General features: G+C 43.5%; 1 protein-coding gene across 2 annotated transcripts in view; it reads right to left on the minus strand.

Moving 5' to 3' along the window:
* Window positions 1-211: 211 nt before the first annotated feature.
* The window catches only part of PSME4 (proteasome activator subunit 4), a 151297-nt gene continuing 126409 nt past the window's right edge, over window positions 212-25099 (minus strand). For both annotated transcript variants that reach the window (XM_044289678.1, XM_044289677.1), the window contains 11 exons: window positions 22185-22289; window positions 16373-16464; window positions 14943-15074; window positions 14443-14651; window positions 14230-14315; window positions 13992-14120; window positions 11694-11849; window positions 3907-4069; window positions 3249-3382; window positions 2395-2532; window positions 212-1114 (listed from right to left, as the gene is read on the minus strand). In XM_044289678.1, coding sequence (XP_044145613.1) covers window positions 2398-2532; window positions 3249-3382; window positions 3907-4069; window positions 11694-11849; window positions 13992-14120; window positions 14230-14315; window positions 14443-14651; window positions 14943-15074; window positions 16373-16464; window positions 22185-22289 — 1341 coding nt within the window. In that variant the 3' untranslated portion in view covers window positions 212-1114; window positions 2395-2397. The remainder of the gene's footprint in view (window positions 1115-2394; window positions 2533-3248; window positions 3383-3906; window positions 4070-11693; window positions 11850-13991; window positions 14121-14229; window positions 14316-14442; window positions 14652-14942; window positions 15075-16372; window positions 16465-22184; window positions 22290-25099) is intronic.

Genomic DNA, 25099 nt, shown 5'->3' on the forward strand with positions numbered 1-25099 from the left:
GGCAAACACTATAATAAATGACCCTTTATGTTACGGCAGACACGCTTTTAAATAAGGAGGTTCCTGCAACCAGGGAAAGGGCATATACAAGAGGATGTGACTTTCTCTAGAAAATTTATTAACTTATGCAAAAATGTAATAAAAATGATAATGCTTTGCGAATTCTGCAGACCCGCATGCAAGAGGGACACAAATAAAAGAAAAACAGTGGTTAGAAACAATCGGTTTATTTGGTTTTAAAATAAACTAAGTATACAATTGAAAGAACGGATTTGGCACTACGCTATACAGTGGTTACACCTGTGTGCTGATGCTGGTAAATCCCACACTAGGTCTCTGCTGTGCTTCAAAGTATCACTGGGTCACTTGCTCAGCAGGTAGGCAATAAAAATAACAGCATTCCTTCAAGGAACACAGTACACATCTTTACAGAGGGAAGATGAGTTTGCCAAAATGAGAATTATCTCCACGTATAAAGTACCTTGCTAAAAATGTCACCTAGTAACATATCAGCAACAGGAGTATAGCACAGAAAAAAGCTGCAAAAATGCAGATGTTATGTACGTATGTATATCTAGGTGTGTAGATATACACATGCTATGTACACACAGACATGCATACATTAAATAAAACCCATGTAAGTGCGTTGAACTAAGAGCAAAATAATTTAAAAACACAAACATACGGCATGTCGCCCGATACAAAGCTGAAACCTAGCTTAAACGTCTGCAGTCTGCTCTTACAAACCAATGCTGTCATTTCTTGTAAAAGGTTGCAACCTGTACAATGTTTTTTCTTCTTTTTTTACTACTGTTTCTACATTTTATACATTTATTAAACACATCTAAAAAAAAAAAAGAAGTCTTATTGAGTCCTTGTGTTTTGTGGCAAAAAAGCCAATTATTGTCTTTCTGTAGTCTGATACATTAAACGTTTTCAAGCACAAGTATCATCCATCCATTAAAATCACCAAGACACTTCTTCTATTGGACTACCATGATAAAAAAAAAAAAAAAAAAAAAACACACATGGGTGGCTAGATGCCAAAAACTTCAGCTCCTAAACTGGGCCTCGGTCCTTCACATCACACAACTTCTTCCCTTTAAATGGCGCACTGGGAAAAGAAAGCATTAACATATTAGGGTATGTACAAGCAGGGTCCACTGTACCCATTCCTCTGCATAATCACATACAGGACCATTCAGTCCATGTTTCTTAAAGGGGTTTTCCCAGATTTTTTTAACTAATGCCCTAGATTCTGGAAAGGTCATGAGTATCTGATCTGTGGGGGTCCAGCACCAGGGACCCCCATGATCATCTATTGGGGGAGGCACTGGCACTAGCGCCGCAGCCTTCTTGCAGCTAAGCCTAGGCCATGTGACATGATTTTTATCGGTCACATGGTATAGGCGCTCCACCTCTGAAGTGAATGGGGTTGAGCGCCAATACCAAACACAGCTGCTGTACAATGTAGTAGCTTGTGGTGCTACTGGGTGCGCCACTGCCTTCTCAAACAGAGGATTGGTGGGGATCCCGGGTGTCAGACCTCCACCCATCAGACACTGAAATAAAAGTCTTGGAAAACCCCTTTAATGTTATTAACCCCTTCTCTTCCAATTTAGTTTTTCTTTTCCTTCCTGACATAAATTTTATTTTTTATTATTCCATCATCATAGCCATAAAGTGGGCTTGTTTTTTGAGGAGCACATGTTTTTTAATGGTCGCCATTTAATATACCTTGGAAGGCTTTGTTTCATATCTGCATTCACAGGAAATGTTCCCAATGTCTGATAGGTGCGGGTCCCTATACTTAGAACGGAGCCCCGCAAAGTGCCGGAGGGCACACTGTCCAAGTCTAGTCTATCACAGGCTCAGCACATGGAGGGCCAGTTTCCAGTACAACAAGGGCAGAATGATAATAAAATACAGACTAAACCACCAGAGAAGAAAAGATGAATATTATGGAACTACTGGCCGCTTTAAGGAGCGTTTGGATCACAAGCCCCTCCCCGGCTGCTTTGATTGACAGTGCTAGGCAGTGGCAAAGTGGCCATGGAGGGGCTGGACACAGAAATGAGTAGAGTTTGGGTGCAATCAGAGCAATAGTGACACCCTCTTTGCACCAAAAGCCTAATTTACATATTAAGAATAAGTGTCATAACTCAGGAATGGAGACTTAGATCAACTAAAGACAGTGTTTTAATCAGGTGAACCACAGCTATGTGTCTATGCAAACAGCTGGGATAGATTTTCTTTAAAGTTTCAAAGCTGGTACTTATGTGTGAGATGTGAGGCTTCAAGACATGTGAAAAAAAGGGAGCATGGTATGTCTATGGAAATGAGCCCTGCGAAGCCAGCGGCATGTTCCTGCAAACAATTCTAACTAAATCTCACCTGTTATGCATAGTAGCAAGGAGAGACCAGGAGATCGGTCAGTACCACTAACTGGTCATCTGTGAATTGCTGCTTGTGTTCCTGCCAGTTATCATGGTGCGTCCTCCGGAAATTAGACAGCGTTTTCTTCACAGTCATCTAAAAACAAAATCACAAATTACTGCAATTTAATACTGAAACTAGAGATTTTTTTTTTTTTTTTTAAGTAAAATGAAAAATGGATACGGGATAAGTTATAATGGGGCAACCCCTTCATTTCTGTACAGTATCAAAATGTATTGGTTCCCTGTATGCCCGAAGTTGCGCAGGACTTTGGTGAATGACTCCAGTATTCCTATCTGCGTACATTTTAAAATAGGAATCTGAAGTCGACTTTGGTACAGAGGTACCAGTCAGTACCACCAAAGCCAACTTCGAAATTACTATTTTATAATGTTTTTAATTGCGCAGATGGGAATACCGTTTCCTTCCGGACAATCGGCTGCTCGTCAATAGAGGAGACCACAATTACTAAAACCATCACTCGTCCCCACACAGAATAATTATCTGCCAGCACTAGAGGCCGTTTAGACGGACCGATCAGCTGGAACGCTGATGTAGGAGTCTGCAGAAACGATCCTGTTATCTGACGAACGAGCGCTTCGCTCATTTGTCGGGTAATCAGCGGCACCTTTACATCAGCAGATTATTGCTAACGAACGTTCATATGAACACTTGTTAGCGATAATCTGCCGGAACGTCGTGCAGTATAAAGGGGCCGTTATATTCACTATGTAATTTTACAATTTGATATCAATTACTGGTGTGAATCTAAGAAAATTGAGAGAAAACAATGAGTTACAGCTGCAAATTACCTCTATGGGCTGAGGATCATTGAGATGGGCACTGAGATCCATTAGCAGCTGTGGCATCCAAGTAGGGACATCATAGGGACTGGATAAAATGCATGCACTGAGCCCTAGTACTCCAGCGTGGCGTTTAACAAGATCTGTGCAGAAAAGGAACAGAATAAATAGACAATGGGAGACCAATGAGTGGAAGCATACGCAACTACCATCAGTTATTGTTTGACTACATTTCAAGTCAATTATATAATGAACTGTATAGCAATACTGGACACAAATGACTCACAATGTCCCCTTCACTGAAATGACGTGATGAAGCTGTTATTTCACTTGCACGGCAGTCCAGTATAGGTGACCACTCTCCATTAACCCCATCAGGGCATTCTGAGATAGAGGAAGGTTCCCTAATAGGGGCCACATTGAATTAGCCAGAGCAGAGAGTCACTGTAAAGTACAGTTCTCGTTCTGGAGGACGACCATGGATTCTAATCAGAGGTATGTAATACGTCATTGAAAAGAGCACCTAGAGAGCAGTTCTCCCACTGATAATATATGATCACCAGGGGCCCACTGCCTTCCCTTTGCAGTGTCCCTCCATATCATAAAAATACATTCTTATTCATGAAAACATGGTATCTCCTCAGACATGGCACTAGATGCTACCAACCTCCGGAAGGTATAGTGTCCACCGCTGTACCTAGGTCCCTCTTCCGTTTTTTCGGAAGCCTAGTTTTGCAGAGCTTTTCAAAGTGCTCCTGCATAGCAGTATCCATTGTTAGGAAGTTGCACTGTAAAAGACCACTCAGCGTCGTGGCGGCCATTTCTCTGACCTGAAGACAAAACACACACACTGCAGTGAAGAATATAATGGAACATACGTAAAACAATATATGAATGAAAGAATAGCATGGCTGGTCTACACCATCCAAAAGGCTCAACTTTCAATGGTGTAAATCTTTATCTAACTGCAAGTAATTTATTATTTTTCATGGGACACCTTAGACCTGGGGTGCACAACCTGCTGCCCCCAACCATCTGGTAACAGACATGTATGTCTATGTATTGTGGCTGCTCACATGCATTTTTCATGTATTCTCCCATTAGATTAGAGTCCTGGAGGTGTAACCAGACATTTCTGGTTTACATTGTATGTACAATATGCAATAAATACAGTATATCAGTTGGTAATACCCCTTTAACTTTTATTTTCGGCCCTTGGGATTCCTTCAGTCTGACAATGTGGCCCCCAACCAGAAAAGGTTGTGCATCCCTGCCTTAGACCTTCTGATGACAGATATAATATAAAAAATATATATATTTAAGGAAAAACTGTGAAATTATAAAAAAAAAAAAGTACATTATTTTTCAGCAGTGCGTCTTATAGTCTGAATGTTAATGATTGCTTCCATTATGGAAGTGATCATCAGCATGTGGGAGGTGCGGGGAGCAATGAGGGAAGCGCTGTGCTGGCTCTACTCATCCTACCTGGTGTTCTTCCGGGCCCTGCACGTAAGCACGCAGTATGAGGTCTGATTGGGGGAGGGGGTCCGATATAAGGTCTGATTGGGTGGTCCGATCTGAGGTCTGAACTGAGGCTGATGGGTCCGATTTTGGGGTGTGATAAAAAAAAAAAAAAAAAAAAAGTTTCCTCCTCTAAATCCTGGGTACACCTTATAGCCCATAAAATACTGTATATTTTTCCTTATCAATTTTTATAACAAAATATTTCAAGACAAATGATTTCTAAAATTAAAATATTTTTAATAAATCAAAATGATTAAAACAAATGTGTGTATGTTTGTATATTTTACACACAGCTATACTATTGCTAAAACTAATATTTTTAGGAATGTAAAGGGGAAGGGATGTGTGCGCGCATGTAGTCTGCTATACTATTGCTAAAACTATAGCTTTAACTCATTTTTTTATGGAAAAAAAAAGTGAATTAACCCCTTCCCACCAGTCTAATTCACAGACTGCAGGCTCACAGATAATTTTACATCAAGAAGAGCACCCTCATGCCGCCTTTTACACTGTGATGGATTGTTGCAACACCCTGCTATAATGATGCTACGCTGAAAAACTTCTGCTGGTCTCAGGGATGCTGTGACCACAGCTGTTCAATGACAGCGCGGTCACAGCAATCTGTGGTGCCACGGGGTGCTGGCAGATCGCAATGTAATGCTTTTATATGTCGGGTTACAGTTCAGAGCCTACTGCCACGACGTATAAAGTAGTCCAAGCTACATTATGGGACTCATAGCCACGTTATAAGCATTCTGCCTGTAACGCGGCTACGCGTAATGTAGCTTGGACTATGGAGAGCCTAGGTGCAGCTTTGCTGCCGTGAAGAGGTTAAGTGCGTTGTAGATTAATCATCGTTAATAAAAGAGGCCACAATTACTAATAAGTACATATTGTTACATGGCAAAATGTAAACACAGAGCTTCATCTGCTTAGTGCAGAAAGCAAGGACCGGCACTCTGCATGTAATCTGCCATATTATTGCAAATTATCTTCTTGAACATAATGTTCTAGAGTCGCACAAATCAGTAAGTGTGACGGCAAGTGCTGATCTAATTAAATAGACCAACTTGACAATGAGCTCATTTGCACGTCCATCGTACATTATTAAAATGTGATCAAATTGATTAAGCATTGTCAAACGTACGAAGTGAAAAAGTATGTTCAAAATTCTGCCGACAATTTGCAGGCCCCACTCTGGGACCGCGTTAATAAATGAAACATGAAGCGTAGCGGGAACGGCAGAATAAGTGGAGGCTCGGCTGTAAAATGAACACACTCACTGGGGAGCCCGACATTTGTCTCTCGCTGTTCCCTGCACGGAGTTCCAGTTTTTGTACATTCAAATTATTCTCAGACAAACCAGAAATGGGTCAGAAGGTACGCCGATTATGTCCACTCCTGCTCACATGAAATATTCACAGCTTTGTTTTGCCGTACTGTATACATAGTACGCAGATCAATCGTAACATTAAAACCACTAGGTGAATAACACTGATTATCTTGTAACAATGGTATAGGAGAACAGTCAGTTCTTGCTGGTGACGAGTTGGAAGGAGAAAAAAATGGGCAACCAAAAAGATATGGGCAACCTTGACATGGACCAAATGGTGCTGGCTAGACAACCAGATCTGAGCTGCTCCAACACAGCAGGTCTTGTGGGGTGCTCCCGGGATACAGCGGTTAGTACTTACCAGAAATAGTCCAAGGAAAGAAGACCCATGAACCAGTGACAGGGCTATGGGCTCCCAAGTCTCATTGATGGTTATGGGGGGTAAAGGCTAATCTATCTGGTCCATTCCCACCCAAAAACTACTGTAGCACAAACAGAAAGTGATTCCTTGCTATGACAGAAGTCAGATCACACAGTCCATTGCAGCTTGCTGTGTACAGGGCTGTGTAGTCGCAGACTGGCCAGAGTGCCCATACTGACCCTTGTCCACTGCTGATACAATGAACACAGGAACATCAGAATTAGACCATGAAGCAAAGGAAGAAAGTGTCCTAGTCGAATAAATCACATTTTGTTTTATATCATGTGGAAGGCTGAGGGTGTACGTTTCGCCAACTACTCAGCCGCGATGGCCCGCCAACACAGACTTTAGCCGAATTTGCTCGGAGCTCTACAAGCGGGAGATAAGATTTGAATTGCAATACCCGGCTCGTTTGAAAGCAACTATGCGAGATGGCTCTGTGCGGTTCTACAGAGATCCCCAGAAGGCGGAGCAGATGCCCTTACGTTCCAAGGAGAAGCGGGACTATCAACGGGTGGATGAGTCCACTAGATCTGGTCCTCAAAAAGGCCCCCCGGGTAAGCAGGAAGGAGGGTTGTCGGCGGACCAGGACTGAGACACTCAAGTGCTGGCCGCCCTGCCACAAGATCAGAGATCTTCAGGAGGTCGCAGAACAGCTGCGAGAAGGAGCTAATCATACAAGCCCGTGATACGTAGGTGGTGCAATGCAGCAGGCTAAAATTATGCTACCGCAAACTCTAGGGCTTTACAAGCTGTTGGAGAGACTAAAGTTCAAGGTTTCTCAAAAGAGTATAGTCAATAATTGTGTGGTTATAGATAATCTGCCATAATATGTCATGTTGCATATTTGTTGGGGTTGATTGTCGGGTGGACAGGAAAGGGCAGAGTCGGGGACTTGGAGGATTAGGCTAGGTCCACCGGGCCCTAGTGAGCTTAACTGCCAGGTTCTGAAGTCTGAGTCCGATAGTCAGGGTAGGTGGGTTCATGTGTTGTTGAAGGTACAGGAAACTCAATATAGCTTATATAATATCTATGGACCAAACCATAACAATGCGCGATTTTATAGGGAGTTGGAAGAGCTCCTGCTGCGAGATGCTTGTCCCAATAAGATAGTAGGGGGGGACTTTAATACTGTCCTCAGTGAGTTAGAAGATAGGAAGCGTAATGTCATTGGGGAACAAAATACTAGATCTAGGGATGGACTAATGTCAAAATCGCTGCAGGTGACAGATGGTGGATCCCCGGCGACAGCTACATCCTGATGAAAGATGTTACTCCTTTTACTCTCATGCGAGGGATTCATGGTCCCGGACAGACTATATCCTAGTGCAGTGATGGCGAACCTATGGCACGGGTGCCAGAGGCGGCACTCAGAGCTCTCTCTGTGGGCACCCACACCCTGGAAAAAGTCTATGGTGTACCAATATGTCGTAGACTTTTCCTGCCATTCAGCAGCGCAGGTCGCACTATGAACAGCACAGGCAGCGCACTGACTGTAGGCAGGCTATTGTAGATAAATGATAAAGTACATGGAAGATATTCTATATTGTATTGTAGTATTCAAGGTAAATTGCTGTGTTGGCACTTTGCGATAAATAAGTGGGTTTATGCTGCAGTTTGGGCACTCGGTCTGTAAAAGGTTCGCCATCACTGTCCTAGTGCATCATTCTTTGAGAGGGAGGGTAGAGCAGGCGAGTTTGGGAGACTTGGTGATAGCAGATCATGCGCCTGTGGAACTAATCCTAGGTGCAGACTATCCAAGAGGCCCAGATTATCTATGGAGATTCCCTTCACAGCTATTATCCCGTGAGGACTTTCAGAATAAACTAGTGGGATGGTGGGAAGAATACCGGGAAGCTAATCAGGAACACATGGAGGATCCCAGGCTATTCTGGCATGCATCTAAGGCGGTAATGAGGGGAAGGATAATGAACTATGTGTTCGGGATGAAAAAAAAGGTGCTGATGCAACAGGAAGAAGCTAGTGCTAGAGTTAGAACTTCATACACGGTTTTCCTAGGGGATTCCACCGAAGCAAATAAGAAAAAGTGGGTGGAGGCGAGACGAGACTTTGACAGGCTCACTAAAGAGAGGGAGTCCTTACGGTTTACGGCCTATGAGGCCATCTTACATAAATTTGGCAATAAGGCTGGCCGGCTTCTGGCAAACCTGGCGAAGGGCAGGAGACGCCCGCAGTTCATTTTGGCCCTTAAAAATTCTGACAGTAAAGTGGACACTGACCCAGCAGGAATCAGTAGAATAGTGGGAGACTACTACAAATCTTTGTATGAGGATCAGACGACTACTACTAGCTTGGTGGACACCCTTTTAGATAAGGTACAATTACGATCGCTTACACAAGATCAGGTTACACTGCTAAATGCGGGCATAACCATAGAAGAACTCCAGGCAGTTATTCGTCACCTGAGCAACTCCAAAGCCCCAGGCCCTGACGGGTACATGGGGGAGTACTACAAAGCGCTGCTCACCCAGATTTCCCCAGTTCTCCCCAGTCTCTATAATGCGGTGCTAGAGGGGAAAGCGCTCCCAGATAGAGAGAATATGTCTTACATTAAGCTACTGTCTGAGGCAGGTAAGGATCCGCTAGATCCAGGGTCATACAGACCCATTTCTCTCATTAACGTTGACACGAAAATACTGTCCAAGGTTATGGCTGACTGCCTGGCGACTATGTTGCCCACCCTGATTGCCCCTGAGCAGGTGGGATTTGTACAGGGGAGATCTGCAGTCATCAATCTAAGGAATGTGCTTACGGTTTTAGACAGGGTCAGCCAGGACCTTGAGGAGGGAGAGACCCCAGCCATGCTCACCATTGACGCTGAAAAAGCTTTTGACAATGTTACGTGGTCATGGCTGGAGGCGGTACTGGATAGAATGGGATTTGTGGGGCATTTTAGGAACTTATTATCCTGGCTCTACGAAAACCCCAAGGCCAGAGTGTACACGCAGGGTTTCCTTTCCAGTCCTTTCCCCCTACAGAAAGGTACACGTCAGGGATGTCCTTTATCGCCTCTACTCTTCAATCTAGCTCTAGAACCATTGGCCAGGAGACTGAGCCAGTCCGACCTCTTTGAAGGGATTAGGGTGGGCAAAATGTGTCTGAAAACAGCTTTATTTGCTGATGACATTATTCTCTTTTTAGCTAGACCACAGGACCATATAGAAAGAATATTTGAAGAACTGAAGGTGTTTGGCACATATTCGCATATATAAGTGCGAGCTGTTAACTTTGTTCCCAGACACCTGAGGTACACAGCGGTGGCTAGCGAAGCTTCCTATCACTAGGGTCAGGGCCCACATTACGTACTTGGGTATCAAGGTAGGGAAGCAGCCTCACTCCTTATATCAACTGAACTTTCCATCATTGATTTCTAAGATATTGGCAGACCTAGATAGATGGATCAACCTCCCACTTTCTTTGGAAGGGCGCTGTCATCTAATAAAAATGATGGGGATGTCCAGATTGTTATACCCGTTGCAAACCATCCCACTTTTGCTTAGGCATGCTGATATACACCATTTAGAACAGGGTTTTTCAAGATTCTTGTGGAGAGGAAAAAGGCTGCGTATTTCCTTGGACAAGTTGAAACTGAGAAGGGAACATGGGGGACTGAATTTTCCAGACGTGAGGGGTTACAATTTGACGTGTCTGAGCAGTCATTTGCTAGACTGGGCTAACAGGACATCCTATTACTCTAACTTGAAATTGGAAATGCAGTTGGCCTTACCTTGGGATCTCATGGCTTTGGTACACACTAGCATACCCAAGCTTCCGACCTTTGTCAAGAGATCACTTATTAACATAATTGTTCCCAGTACATGTATTTGATTGACAATTGAATGTTGCTATGCTTAATGTTTTTGTCAAATACTGATGTAAAATTGACATGTTCTATGGTATGTCGATACTGTCATACATAAGAAAAAAATTAATGAAAATCCAATAAAGAATTCTGGAAAAAAAAAAAAAAAAAAAAAAAAAAAAAAGATTCACCAAATTCTGAATTTATACACTTAAATCCCTGCTCTTTTTGAGTTCAGTTGTACAAAGGGATTGCCTTATCAGTGACTGATCGCATTCTCTGTGTAAAAGGCCCGTTTACATGGGCAGACAATCGTGGAAATTATCACGAAGGGGCATTCCTAGGAATGCTCATTCCTGATAATTTCCCATGTAAAAGGGGTCGCTGATCACCTGATGAATGAGCAAAAGTGAAAGCATTGGTGATACAAAGATTGAAATCATCATTGCTAGGCAGCAGATCATGCTGTGCAAACAGAGATCTGCTGCTCAGAAACAGGGATACTCTACGGGGACAAGCTATCGCAGGAGAAATTACTAGTCCCCATACAGAGGAGAGGATTGCTGCATGTTCTCGAAAACTGCCTGCTGTGCCGGCCTGTGTAAAGGAGCCTTTAGTGTGTATACAGAGATAGCTGGCATTCACTGATAAGATGGCCCTGTGTACAACTAAACTCAGAAAGAGCAGAGACCTAAATGTATAAATTACAAGTTCCGCTGAATTATTTTCCCACAAAACTACATTAAAAGGGGTTGTCTCACTTCAGCAAATGTCATGCGTCATATAGAGAAAGTTAAATACAAGCCACTTTCTAATGTATTGTTATTATCCATTTTGCTTCCTTTGCTGTCTGGATTCATTTTTCCATTGCATTATACACTGCTCATTTCTATGGTTATGACCACCCTGCAATCCAGCAGCAACAGTTGTGATTGCACACTGTAGGTTAAAGCACCGGTCTAAGCTCACTCCTGTGGTCTCAGCCACCAGAGGGGCCAGCACTTTTTCCTACAGTGTGCAAGCACGGCCACCACTGCTGGACTGCAGGGTGGTTGTAACCATGGAAACGAGAAGTGTATAATGCAATCCAGCCAGCAAAGGAAGCAAAACAGACAACAACAATACATAAGAAAGTGGCTTGTAATAACTTTCTATACGTGATACATTCCACTTGCTGAAGTGAGACAACCCCTTTAAATCTGTTCAGTCTATCACATGCTGCCAGCAGATTGCACTGCATTTCATGGCAACAGGTTCTCTTTCAGATTTTAGAATCCCATTCATTCAGTTCCTTCTCATGAACAGACCTTTTTAGAGCAACAACAACTTTGAGTAGTTATGCCATTAAATTACCTCCAGTTGCTCATCTGCCATCAGCTGTAGAACCAGCCACTTGATGCCTTGAACAGTTTCTTCATTATTAAGGAATATAAAGAGATTGTAGAAGACCATCGTCTGAGTATAGGTCAAGACTGTGTACCTTGCATGCCAGGAGCTACTTCTTGCGGTCTACAGATTCAAACAGCAGAAAAGCTCAGTGAGAAAGACAGCTTCAGACGCACTTTTTTCACATTTATCAAAGCAACATTCTAGCAAAGGTTTTGAATTACTTTCTAAATAGTTTTCCTTAAAAAACACTATTGAGATCCCCTCGATTATCTGTATGGCGGCAATCCAAATATCTACACACCATACAGCGTAATGGTCAGGGCCCTGGACTTTCTTCCACATCCCCCATACTCCATCATGGAGTTAAATAAGGTGACTGCTGAGGTAGAATGCATTTAGTGCAGATGAAGAAAAATGATCAATATGCAGCAAAAAGATCACTTTGTAGATTTTTCGTCTGTGAACCATGTGTGGGATAATTTCATGTTTCTGTACCCCTCCTTTACCATATAACTGGGGGTCTCTAAGGAGTGAAAGTACAGCACTTTTCGAACCACCTGTGCAGATACCATACAGCATGGTTGTCAAACTCATGGCCCTCCAGATGTTGCAAAACTACAACTCCCATCATTCCCTGATAGCTGTAGTATGCCCAGGCATGATGGGAGTTGTAGTTTTGCAACAGCTGGAGGGCCACGAGTTTGACATCCCTGCCATACAGTAACACGTGGATGGCAAATGTCACCTTTTGTTAAAAGGTGTTTTTCCCCTTTTTAGAGCTCTTTACATTGAAAGTCACTGGGGGACGGATTTGTTTACAATTGCACCAATATTGTGTCAGTGTAAACGGTTCTATTCCCATTGACTTACATTGTAAGTCAGGACGGATCCGTTTGGCTCTGCATCGCCAGGCGGACACCAAAACGCTGCAAGCAGCGTTTTGGTGTCCGCCTCCAGAGCGGAATGGAGGCTGAACGGAGCCAAACTGATGCATTCTGAGCGGATCCTTATCCATTCAGAATGCATTGGGGCTAAACTGATCCGTTTGGGCCGCTTGTGAGAGCCTTGAAACAGATCTCACAGGCGGACCCTCAAGCGGCACTGTGAAAGTCGCCTTAAACCTATGCCTCATACTGAGGCCATACAGTGGCATCCGTTCACAAGAGAGTTCCATTTAAAATTTTACAACTGCATACATTTTTTTTACCGGACTGTGAAGGATACAAGAACGTGGTATCATTTTGTATCCTTTTTTTTTCCCCAAACGTATACATCAAACGGAGGCATAAAAAGTGATGTGAACCCACCCTTACCTAATACCTGCCATTGGGTTCCGGCTTCATCGCTGCCCCATCGGCTTAGAAGGTCCCAGGTCTCCCCATGTCAACATCTGGTTTGACGCAGGTCACGTCACTGCTGCAGCGGTCAGGTGTCACGTCACATATGCCGCACAGGTGACACACCACTGCTGTGGCCAGTCATTGGCTGCAGGGGTAGACGTGACCTGTGTCAAACTGGAGGCTGACACAGGGAGACCCAGGACCTGCTGATCCAGCGGGGCAGTGATGGAGCCGGAACCCAGCATATGTATAATTACCACTGCAGGTCTGGTCATACTGTGGGGTCTGTAGAAAAGCTCTAAAAAGGTGAACAACCTCTTTAGGATCCATTAGCCTGGGGCTAAACTACAAGACAACCCTGGCAGCCCCGATTACCTGTGTGCAGGAGTCTCTTCAACACACAAGGCATCGCAATGGGGCAGACAATGGTGGGGTTCTGAGCTCAACAACGTACTTGACATCTGTCCCAATTTTGGTAGTATAATTCCCCCAAGACAATGGGTGGGGCTTGCATAATTTTTGCATTAAAGAGAATTCCTTTTTATTTTTTAAATTCTTTTTATAGATAAAAAAACTAAAAACATTAACATATCATGATGACCGGATCCCATACAATGAGATACTGAGAGGAAGCAGGATGTATACAATGCACACACCAGAATAGGAACACAGTCTGAAAGTTAAAGAGCATTCCTAATGTTTTGGGGGACATTTCTTATTTGGGAAATTTAAATGCTTGCAAGAATGTATGAAACAAGAAAATATTTGTGATGTCAGTTACCTGATAAGTTTTTTTAATATTTCCTATGAATAAAATTATGTTTAGGGAAAAAAAAGGCGGAAAATAGCCAGAAGCATTGATCATCGACCATCCACTGGAGGACAGAACAAGCTGCCAGTAAAGTACAGGTTAGATACTCACTTGTTTTAATACATCAAGTGCTAGCGGCACCTGCTCAGGGTAGAGTAACCCTTGAGACATCAGGGATAAGCACAGTTTTGCATCTCTTTTCAGCTCATCATAGTTGTTGTCATTTTCTACAGGTGCAATCTAGTGGGGCAGACATATAGAAAAAAGGTTAGAAATGACTTAAAAATAAAGATATAAATATACAGCACGAGCTTTGGCACTTCTGCTGCCAGTACAGAGGCCAACTTGCCTTGAACAGGAGGGGTAGAAGTTGCAGCTGCTGTGGCACCGCAGTACAGAAAGATCTTCCTGCACTTGCCATTATCCATTTCAATACTGGAAAAATAATATACACATGAAAGCCATTAAATGACCGCTGCTTTCAATATCTAGTCATAACTCTGCAGTCTGTAGAGCGTCAACAGCTTTGGCCATTTTTTCACAAACATCTCCAACCACTTACTGGTTTTCATCAATTTAATGGCCTGGGTTCTCTCATCTTGCTCCCCAACTCCATTTTCTTCCATCACGTGGTTTTGTATCTCCTCATCTGCCTCCACGAGGAACTTTAACTTCTCAAGAACACGTGCAGTGAATTCAGAAATACGAGGAGATTTGGTGGGTGCAGTGTTTGGCAAAGTGACATCAATCATGAATATGTAAGTGAGCACACTGCAAGAAAAGCACTTGTGGTTAGGTAGCGTAATGGACCGACGCCACACTCAGGATCTACGATAAACAAAAGCCATCGCATGCAGGGTTTTTTGGTCCAGCTGAATCCCAGCATATTTGCCGGGTGGCAGCCAGATCTCCTGCAGGCAAAATTGCCGGCACACATACTAGCAAGGGGACTTCACAAAAATGTTCCAGCTCAGGACTATGAGCAAAAATGGTGAGACAATCTGCATGAGAATACCCCTTTAAACGGAAATACACAAATCCCTACAAAGAAGAGTCATTTACCTTCCAATCCGCTCTCTGACATTTTTGTAGACTTGGGTTAACTTGGGTTCCAGATAGGTCAGCAATCTGTGAAGTAACTCTGGAACTCGCCACTCCTGTTGTGCAAGACCTCCCTGAAGGACATATAATCGGCTGTGGAAGCAGATGAAATGTGGTCATTAATATTAATTCATTTTAGAGTTCTCCATATAAACGTAGCAGGGGCTGGAGTTTCATAAGGCGCCCTTACAGTCCACATCATACAGAGGTATAGGATAGTCCGTGCCATGTGTGTTGGCGGCGATCGACCACCATTTTCAAGCATCCTCGAGTGGGTTAAATACTATTAAAGGGTTTCTGTCACCAGATTTAACCCTATTAAGCTAGCTGACATTAGTGATGTGCTAATGTCAGCTAAACCTACAGATGTAGTAGAGTTAACACACATGCTTTATGAGATGTGTTTGCTTAACGCATTTAGTTTAGCTAACACCTTCAATTGCTTTTCAATGGCTTTTATTTCAAGATAATGCGATGAGTTAAGAAATCTGAGCGTTAACCCTGCTACATCTGTAACTAGCCTAGTCCTACTTTTATCTATGCCCCCGTTATGCCAGAAATATAACTTTTATAATATGCTAATTAGCCTCTAGGAGCAGGGCAGGCGTTGTTCCTGTTCCTAGAGGCTCCGTTCTCCCACCTTTGTCACCTCCCTCCAAGTCCTGATTGACAGGGCCAGGCAGCGCTCGCATCTGTCTGCCAGCCCTGTGCTCTGGTGAAATCTCACGCTGTTCAGCATTCGGTGCATGCGCGGTGAGGGGAAAGACGCTAGCAGGCTGCCAGATTCCTCACCACGCCTGCGCCGAATAGCATGAGATTTCACCAGAGCACAGGGCTGGCAGACGGATGAGAGCGCTGGCTGGCCCTGTCAATCAGGACTTGGAGGAAGGCGACAAAGGTGATCAGCTTTTTGAAGAGGAGGCGGTTCTCCATGCTAGCGCTGCTTCCTCTTCATTACACTGCGCGTTGTCTCCCCTGCAGCGGCGGCGTGTTATTACAAGTACTCGCTCATTGTTATTACACTTGCTTCCAAGATGACTGGATGTGTATTGAAGAGGAAGCAGCACTCGCATGGAGCACCGCCGCCGCCTCCTCAAAAAGATAATCGGCAGGGGTGCAGGAGGTCCTGAGGAAAGGTCATTAATATAAAACCCCTGCACAACCTTTAAACCTTTTTTTATGTCTTAATAGTGTTACATTTTGAATATTTTCATGCTTATATATGCATGAAATACAGCATGGTGCCGATTTATCCATGGCAGTTTGGTGTATCCAACAAGTGCACCTGCTAGATGAAAGTATGTGCAAATAGGAATGTGCCATATATTATATATTCATGTAAATGTGTAATACAGTTATGGGCCTTTTGGATCGCTTTGCTGTGTACATACCAAGCATCGACAAAGGACCCTCCTTCTCCACTCACTGGAGACTCCAGCAACAGCTCAAACAACCAGTGAAGTTTCCGAGGATCTCTGCTCTCCTAAAAAAAAAAGAAAAAAAAAAAAAAAAAAAAAAGGTGAAAACATTTCTTCACTATTGCTGTGGGACTGCGGCCATCTTACATTTTGAAATCCTTTTTGCAGAAACAACCAGTTTCCCAAATGACCGGTATCTATGGTGCTCTCCACTGGAAAACTAGCATAGTCACTCAAGGACTGCAGAACCTATTGTTAGGCAACGTTGAGTTTTTTTTGACAATGTGTATGTAAAATATTATAGGTGAAGAGCTGGAGTTTAGAGCAAATAAACTAATAGGTATCAGCTTTAAAGAGTCACTGTCATGGCCACTAGGGGTCTCACTTCCACCTAATTTGCAGTCCACTGACTGGTGCCAGGCAAGATCTTCCTCTAATACCAGAGACTCAGAAGATGGCTCACAGGAAATGGGGGTGTGTCAGAGCTAGCTGATAAAAACTGCTTCTACACTGCTTCTGAACATCACATGAGTTTACCGACTTTCTGCAAGTGTGATTTCCCCCTCCTTATCTGTTCAGTGAGCTCCAGAGCTGAAAACAAACATAGTAGGAAGTAAGGGAGAGGATGTCATAGCAGTATAGTGCTGACAGAAGGGATACACCCCCTGCTTCTGAGTGAAATGCATCTAGTTGTGCAGCTGAAATAGGGAATAATATGTCTGAAAAATATATTACGGAAGCCCAAACCTACCTGTTCCTGCACAGTTATTATTGTACAATGAAGCACAGCCATTATGCAAACTTTTTTGAACATTCAGGTATGCTTTGAATAACATTTAACCTACTGAAGCAGCAAACCTATGTAAAGTCCTTTCTATCTATTCCTGGTGGTATCCTAGGCGCCATTCATCCATTACATGACAAAAAAGGAGTCGTTTTGCTGTACATCAGTCTGGTTTGTATAGATATTTTTGGGCTGTATAAAGTATAAAATATATATATATATATATACATATACATATACATACATACACACACACACAGTACAGACCAAAAGTTTGGACACATTCTCATTCAAAGAGTTTTCTTTATTTTCATGACTATGAAAATTGTAGATTCACACTGAAGGCATCAAAACTATGAATTAACACATGTGGAATTATATACATAACAAAAAAGTGTGAAACAACTGAAAATATGTCATATTCTAGGTTCTTCAAAGTAGCCACCTTTTGCTTTGATTACTGCTTTGCACACTCTTGGCATTCTCTTGATGAGCTTCAAGAGGTAGTCACCTGAAATGGTTTTCACTTCACAGGTGTGCCCTGTCAGGTTTAATAAGTGGGATTTCTTGCCTTATAAATGGGGTTGGGACCATCAGTTGCGTTGTGGAGAAGTCAGGTGGATACACAGCTGATAGTCCTACTGAATAGACTGTTAGAATTTGTATTATGGCAAGAAAAAAGCAGCTAAGTAAAGAAAAATGAGTGGCCATCATTACTTTAAGAAATGAAGGTCAGTCAGTCTGAAAAATTGGGGAAACTTTGAAAGTGTCTCCAAGTGCAGTCACGAAAACCATCAAGCGCTACAAAGAAACTGGCTCACATGCGGACCGCCCCAGGAAAGGAAGACCAAGAGTCACCTCTGCTGCGGAGGATAAGTTCATCCGAGTCACCAGCCTCAGAAATCGCAGGTTAATAGCATCTCAGATTAGAGACCAGGTCAATGCCAGACAGAGTTCTAGCAGCAGACACATCTCTAGAACAACTGTGTGAATCAGGCCTTCATGGTAGAATATCTGCTAGGAAACCACTGCTAAGGACAGGCAACAAGCAGAAGAGACTTGTTTGGGCTAAAGAACACAAGGAATGGACATTAGACCAGTGGAAATCTGTGCTTTGGTCTGATGAGTCCAAATTTGAGATCTTTGGTTCCAACCACCGTGTCTTTGTGCGACGCAGAAAAGGTGAACGGATGGACTCTACATGCCTGGTTCCCACCGTGAAGCATGGAGGAGGAGGTGTGATGCTGTGGGGGTGCTTTGCTGGTGACACTGTTGGGGATTTATTCAAAATTAAAGGCATACTGAACCAGCATGGCTACCACAGCATCTTGCAGCGGCATGCTATTCCATCCGGTTTGCGTTTAGTTGGACCATCATTTATTTTTCAACAGGACAATGACCCCAAACACACCTCCAGGCTGTGTAAGGGCTATTTGACCATGAAGGAGAGTGATGGGGTGCTGCGCCAGATGACCTGGCCTCCACAGTCACCGGACCTGAACCCAATCGAGATGGTTTGGGGTGAGCTGGACCGCAGAGTGAAGGCAAAAGGGCCAACAAGTGCTAAGCATTTCTGGGAACTCCTTCAAGACTGTTGGAAGACCATTTCAGGTGACTACCTCTTGAAGCTCATCAAGAGAATGCCAAGAGTGTGCAAAGCAGTAATCAAAGCAAAAGGTGGCTACTTTGAAGAACCTAGAATATGACATATTTTCAGTTGTTTCACACTTTTTTGTTATGTATATAATTCCACATGTGTTAATTCATAGTTTTGATGCATTCAGTGTAAATCTACAATTTTCCTAGTCATGAAAATAAAGAAAACTCTTTGAATGAGAAGGTGTGTCCAAACTTTTGGTCTGTACTGTATATATATATATATATATATATATATATAATTTTTTTTTTTTTTATCAGATAAGTTTTATCAAATGTTCAATAAAAACTTATAACCATAACAATATCAACCACCCCCACCAACCCACACAATAGATCTGATGGGGAGACAGCAGCATCATAAAAGACAAGAGTCGCAAGGGGAATCTGTCACCAGCCACCTCCCTATCAAACTGTTTGCATAGACACATAGCTGTGCTTTACCTGATTAACCAGATGATAGGAAAACATCTCTGCCACTCAAGGGAAATATCTTTTATAGAAAAGCATTAATTTACTGAAAGTCCATTACAAATACATGACAAATAGGTGATTAAGGCTGGTTTCACACGAGTGTGTCACGCTCTGGACCTGCAGCGCAAGTATCAGACAGCTCCTGTCCTGAACTTCACGCTGGGTTCAGACCTGAGCGTTCTGAAAGGAGCGCTCTGTATGCGCGATTGTACCGGCGTTTGCAATCGCGCATACAGAGACAAGCGAACACCCATTGTCGCGCGTTCCCGAAAGTCTATGTACGGGAACGTGCGACAAGACACCCCAAAGAAGCTCATGTACTTCTTGGGGCGTCGGGCGTTTTACAGCGCGATCGTACGCACTGTAAAACGCCCAGGTGAGAACCATTCCCATAGGGAATCATTGGTTTCTCCTTGTTGAGCGTTTTACAGCGCGTAGGAACGCGCTGTAAAACGCTCAGGTGTGAACCCAGCCTCGCATAGCATTATATTGATTTATGATGCTATGTAACCCTAGCAGTTCTGGAATGTATTGGATAACACTGACCTAATGCTGTCAGTGTAATCCAATACATTCCAGAACTGCTAGGGTTACATAGCATCATAAATCAATACAATGCTATGCGACCCCGGCAGTGCTGGAAGTTCAGGACGGGAGCTGTCTGATACTCTCGATGCGAGTCCGGAGCGTGACATTATCTCGTGTGAAACCAGCCTAATGCGGCACACATGTTCATGGGAGAAAAGAAACTCCCAATTAACCATGTGAGTTCACCTGATTAAAACTTTTTTTTTTCTTTCCTTTTTTGATCCAGGGCTCCATTCGTGAGTTATGGTGCTTTATCATTTATGCAAATTAGCCTTTGGTGCAGTGAGGGCGTCCCCACTGCTTTTGTTGCACCCAAGCTCCGCTCCTTTCTGTGGCCAGCCCCTCCCTCACTTGGGCCTGTCAATCAAAGCAGTGAGGGAGGGGCTGGCAACAGAAATGAGTGGAGCGTGGGTGCAACAAAAGAAGTGGGGACCCCCTCACTGCACCAAAGGCCTCATTTGCATATTACCAAAAAGTATGACTCAGAAACAGAGCCTCAGATTAACAAAAGAAAAACAGTGTTCTAATCAGGTGAACCACAGCTATGTGTCTATGCAGACAGCTGGATAGGGAGGTCGCTGGTGGCAGATCCCTTTAATCCATCAGGCTGCAACAGCCTTCCAAGCTTGGTACAGTATACTTTGAAATAAAATATTTATTTTAGACTACCCTATTCCATCCACGAGGCTACTGGCGACATATGCCATGATATGTCTATATTGTAACGTTCTGGGAGGTATACGCTGGGAAATTCTTCAGGTGTATAGATACAATGGTAGGCTCTAGCACATTGTGAATACAGCCTTACATACAATCAGCTGGTTAAAGGGGTTGTCTCACTTCAGCAAATGGCATTTATCATGTAGACAAAGTTAATACAAGTCATTTACTAATGTACTGTGACTGCGCATATTGCGTCCCTTGCTGGCTGGATTCATTTTTCCATCACATTATACACTGCTTGTATCCATGGTTTCGAACCACCCTGCAATCCATCAGTGGTGGTGGCCGTGCTTGCACATCATAGGCCACCAGAGAGGCCGGCACATTTTCCTAAAGTGTGCAAGCACGGCCACCACTGCTGCTGGAGTACAGGGTGGTCGTATGGAAATGGGAATGAGCAGTGTATAATGTGATGGAAAAATTAATTGAGCCAGCTAAGGAGGCAACATGGATAATCACAGTACATTAGTAAGTGGCTTGAATTAATTTTCTCTACATAATAAATGCTCTTTGCTGAAGTGACACAACCCTTTTAAGCAAGGAATACCGGAAAAATGGAAGCGAGTATGGCTGCAGGATCACATTAAAGCTTAACCACCTAACTGTTCTGTCCGAGCTCTGCTCGGGCTGTGGGAAAAGTACTTGGGCAGAAGAGCTGGTCTTGGGCAGAAGTGGGGGGAGGGGCTGCATTAGCTGCAGATATCTCCTGATTGGTGCAGGCTGTCAGCAGTTGCAGAGCTGACAGCCTGCAGGAGGAAAGGAAAAATAGTAGAAAAAATGTATAATATCAATATCATCAGCATCAATCAGCATCAATCATCATCATCATCATTATCATCATCAGTGTACTGACCCACATAATAAAGTTATGTTATTTTTAATGTTATAACATTATTCCACAAAATGTTAAAATTGCAGTTTTTTTTCTTTCTCTCTAAAAATAAAATAAAAGTTAGTTATTTACTACACTATATATACCCTCAAAATGGTTCCTAAAAAAACTATAACTAATCCCGCAAAATAAAAAATAATTTAGAAGAAAAAATAAAAAGGTCACGAATATAAGGGGGGGGGGGGGGGGGGGGGGAATATTAATGGTTCTTATGGCTAAAATTAATTATGTCACTAAGGGGTTAAAAATGCAATTGTGTCCCCTGAGTTGTGCTCCAACAAGATTTACTGCAGACCAATTAAAATTCTACAATAAAAAAAAGTTACATTTTTGTGACGGTTTTTCACATTTTAATGTGACTGTTAGGAGGTTAAACAAAACCCCCCCCCCCCCACAAAGGAACAGTGATGACCCTATTATCCTGAGGTGGTTTTGTAGGTTACTTATCAGATTAAAGTTACTTTATATTTTACAACAGGTTCCTTTGGAAAGGTCAAAAATAGCACTAAGCATGTCAACTTAGGGCACTTTTCATGGTGAAAAACAAACCAATCATCATTTGTCTTTTAATCTCGTGACTTATTTAGACTGGGCAATTACTGCCAATTATTGTTCAGGCGATAATTGCCACCGCATAAAAGGCTCTTTATAGACATGACATGACTTACACATGAAGTTGCAACACATGTTCCCCAGTCACTGTAGGTTTCCACTGTGATATTGGCCAAGGCCGTTCTTAGTAGTGGGCACAAAAATTTCCATAGATTTTCAACCTGTAGAAAAAAAAAATTCCATAAAACAATACTTTTAATATACAATTCACATGCATAACAATTAAGGCTACTTTCACACTGGCGGCAGCAGGGTCCAGCAGGCTGTTTCGGTGGGGGAACAGCCTGCTGGATCCGTGTTATTGCTAGCCCAACGCTGCGGTTTTTGTCCAGCCGCCTCTCAACTTGTTTGCCATTCTGCGGCTGGACCTCCATTAAAGTGAATGGGTCCGGAGCAGACTTCCGGCAGCACGGTGGGCTACAGCTAGCAAGGATCTGGCAGGCTGTTCCCGCACCGGACCCTGCTGCAGTCAGTGTGAAAGTAGCCTAAAACCAAATCATTCACTGGCATGGCCACACTGACGTTACTTTATTGGATATATACTGTTAACTTCTACGATCTTAGATTTGGCACTATCCTTCCCCCATGGGGCCATATGCATGCTTTTGCTACATGAGCATTAAAGGGTTTCTGTCACCAGATTTAACCCTATTAAGCTAGCTGACATTAGCACATCGCTAATGTCAGCTAAACCTAACTAGCCTATTCCTACTTTTATCTATGCCCCCGTTACACCAGAAATCTAACTTTTATAATATGCTAATTATCCATATTCGTTCAGTATTCGGCACAGGCGCGGTGAGGAAGCTGGCAGCCTGCAAGCGTCTTTCCCTCACTGTGCCTGCCCCGAATGCTGAACGGCGTGAGATTTCACCAGAGCACAGGGCTGGCAGACATATGAGAGCGCTGCCTGGCCCTGTCAATCAGGACTTGGAGAGAGGCGACAAAAGGTGGGAGAACGGAGCCTCTAGAAGCAGGAACAACGCCCCCACCACCCCGCTCCTAGAGGATAATTAGCATATTATAAAAGTTAGATTTCTGGCGTAACGGGGGCATAGATAAAAGTAGGAATAGGCTAGTTAGGTTTAGCCGACATTAGCACATTGCTAATGTCAGCTAGCTTAATAGGGTTAAATCTGGTGACAGAAACCCTTTAAAAGGGGTTGTCCGGGCTTTTACTATTGATAACCTATCCTAAGTATAGGTTATCAATATCACATTAGCAGGGGTCCGACAGCCATCAAGCTGTACGAGGAGACGTTGTGTATGTGCCGTCTCCCGCGTCTCTTCCTGTTCACCGCTGCTGTCTATGGCAAAGACCATACACTACAGCTGATTGGCGGGGATGTCAGGAGTCAGACACCCACTGATCTGATATTGATGACCTACCCTGAGGATAGGTCATTGATCGTAGTAGGGATCGACCGATATTGATTTTTTAGGGCCGATACCGATAATTTGTGAACTTTCAGGCCGATAGCCGATAATTTATACCGATATTCTGGGAATTTTCATTTTTGAAAAAAAAAAATTAATTCCCACAAATCTGCTTAAAATTAATGTTTATTGTTAATGTGTATTTTTTTTGTAAATCTTTCTGTTTAATTTATACTTAATATTTTGGTGTTTTTTTTTTTTTACTAACTTTTAGCCCCCTTAGGGACTAGAACCCTTGCCCTATTCACCCTGATAGAGATCTATCAGGGTGAATAGGAGCTCACACTGTCCCTGCTGCTCTGTGCACACAGCAGCATGGAGCTTACCATGGCAGCCAGGGCTTCAATAGCGTCCTGGCTGCCATGGTAACCGATCAGAGCCCCAGCATTACACTGCTGGGGCTCCGATCGGAGGAGCAGGGAAGAGGGGATCCTGTGGAGGGGCGCCGTGCCACCAATGTTTTTAATACTGGGGTGGGGGGCGCACTGCGCCACCAATGCTTAATACTGGGGGGGAGCGCACTGCGCCACCAATGTCGAATACTGGGGTTGGGGGGGGGGGGGGGGGGCGCACTGCGCCACCAATAAAGATTAATCTCTCATTTATTCATATACAGGAGGCGGGAGCTGGCTGCAGAATCACATAGCCGGCTCCCGACCTCTATGAGCTGTAGCTGCGATCCGCGGCACCTGAGGGGTTAACTACCGTAGATCGCAGCTACAGCTCAAATAGGTCGGGAGCCAGCTATGTGATTCTGCAGCCAGCTCCCGCCTCCTGTATATGAATAAATGAGAGATTAAGCTTCATTGGTGGCGCAGTGGCTATAGCTCCTCCCCTCCTCCTATCCCATGTCCATTCATCGGCGGCAGCAGTACAGGGGGAGGAGACACTGCTTCCTTCTCCCCTGCGCTGCTGAGGGAACACGGAGAGCGCTGACAGCAGCGCGATCTGTGTTCCTCATACGCTATCTGAATATCGGCAAAATAAATGCCGATACCGATAGCGTTCAAAATCCTGAATATCGGCCGATAATATCGGTAAATCCGATAATCGGTCGATCCCTAGATCGTAGAAGCCCGGAGGACTCCTTTAATCTTTCTATATATAAACACCTAATAGTTTGTAGTTGTGACTTAGATAATCAGCAGTGAAATTTCCCTCGAATGCATTGCATCCTGTGGCCCCAAACACAATGGGGGGAATGTATCATGACAGGAGTTTTTGAAGATGGGTCTGCTTTCAATATGTGTAGCTAAATGCAGCCACATTTGGCATATTTAAACCTAACAATTTTGGCTTGAAATGCTATGCCACTTTTCCTATGCCATCCTCCTAATGGGGTGATTTGGCAATTTTTTTTTTTTTTTTTTATCCAAGTCACAGTGATTAAACTGTCATGAAACTAATTCACATACGTAACCATGTTCACTTTCATGCCAATTCTCCAAATTGGTGAGGTTAAACAACAAAATGTCACAACGTCAGGTGCAAAATGGCACTTGTGCCAAAATCGGTGGCTTTTGTTCGCCAGAAA

This window comes from Bufo gargarizans, chromosome 4 (assembly GCF_014858855.1).
Source record: "Bufo gargarizans isolate SCDJY-AF-19 chromosome 4, ASM1485885v1, whole genome shotgun sequence".
Lineage (NCBI taxonomy): Eukaryota > Metazoa > Chordata > Amphibia > Anura > Bufonidae > Bufo > Bufo gargarizans.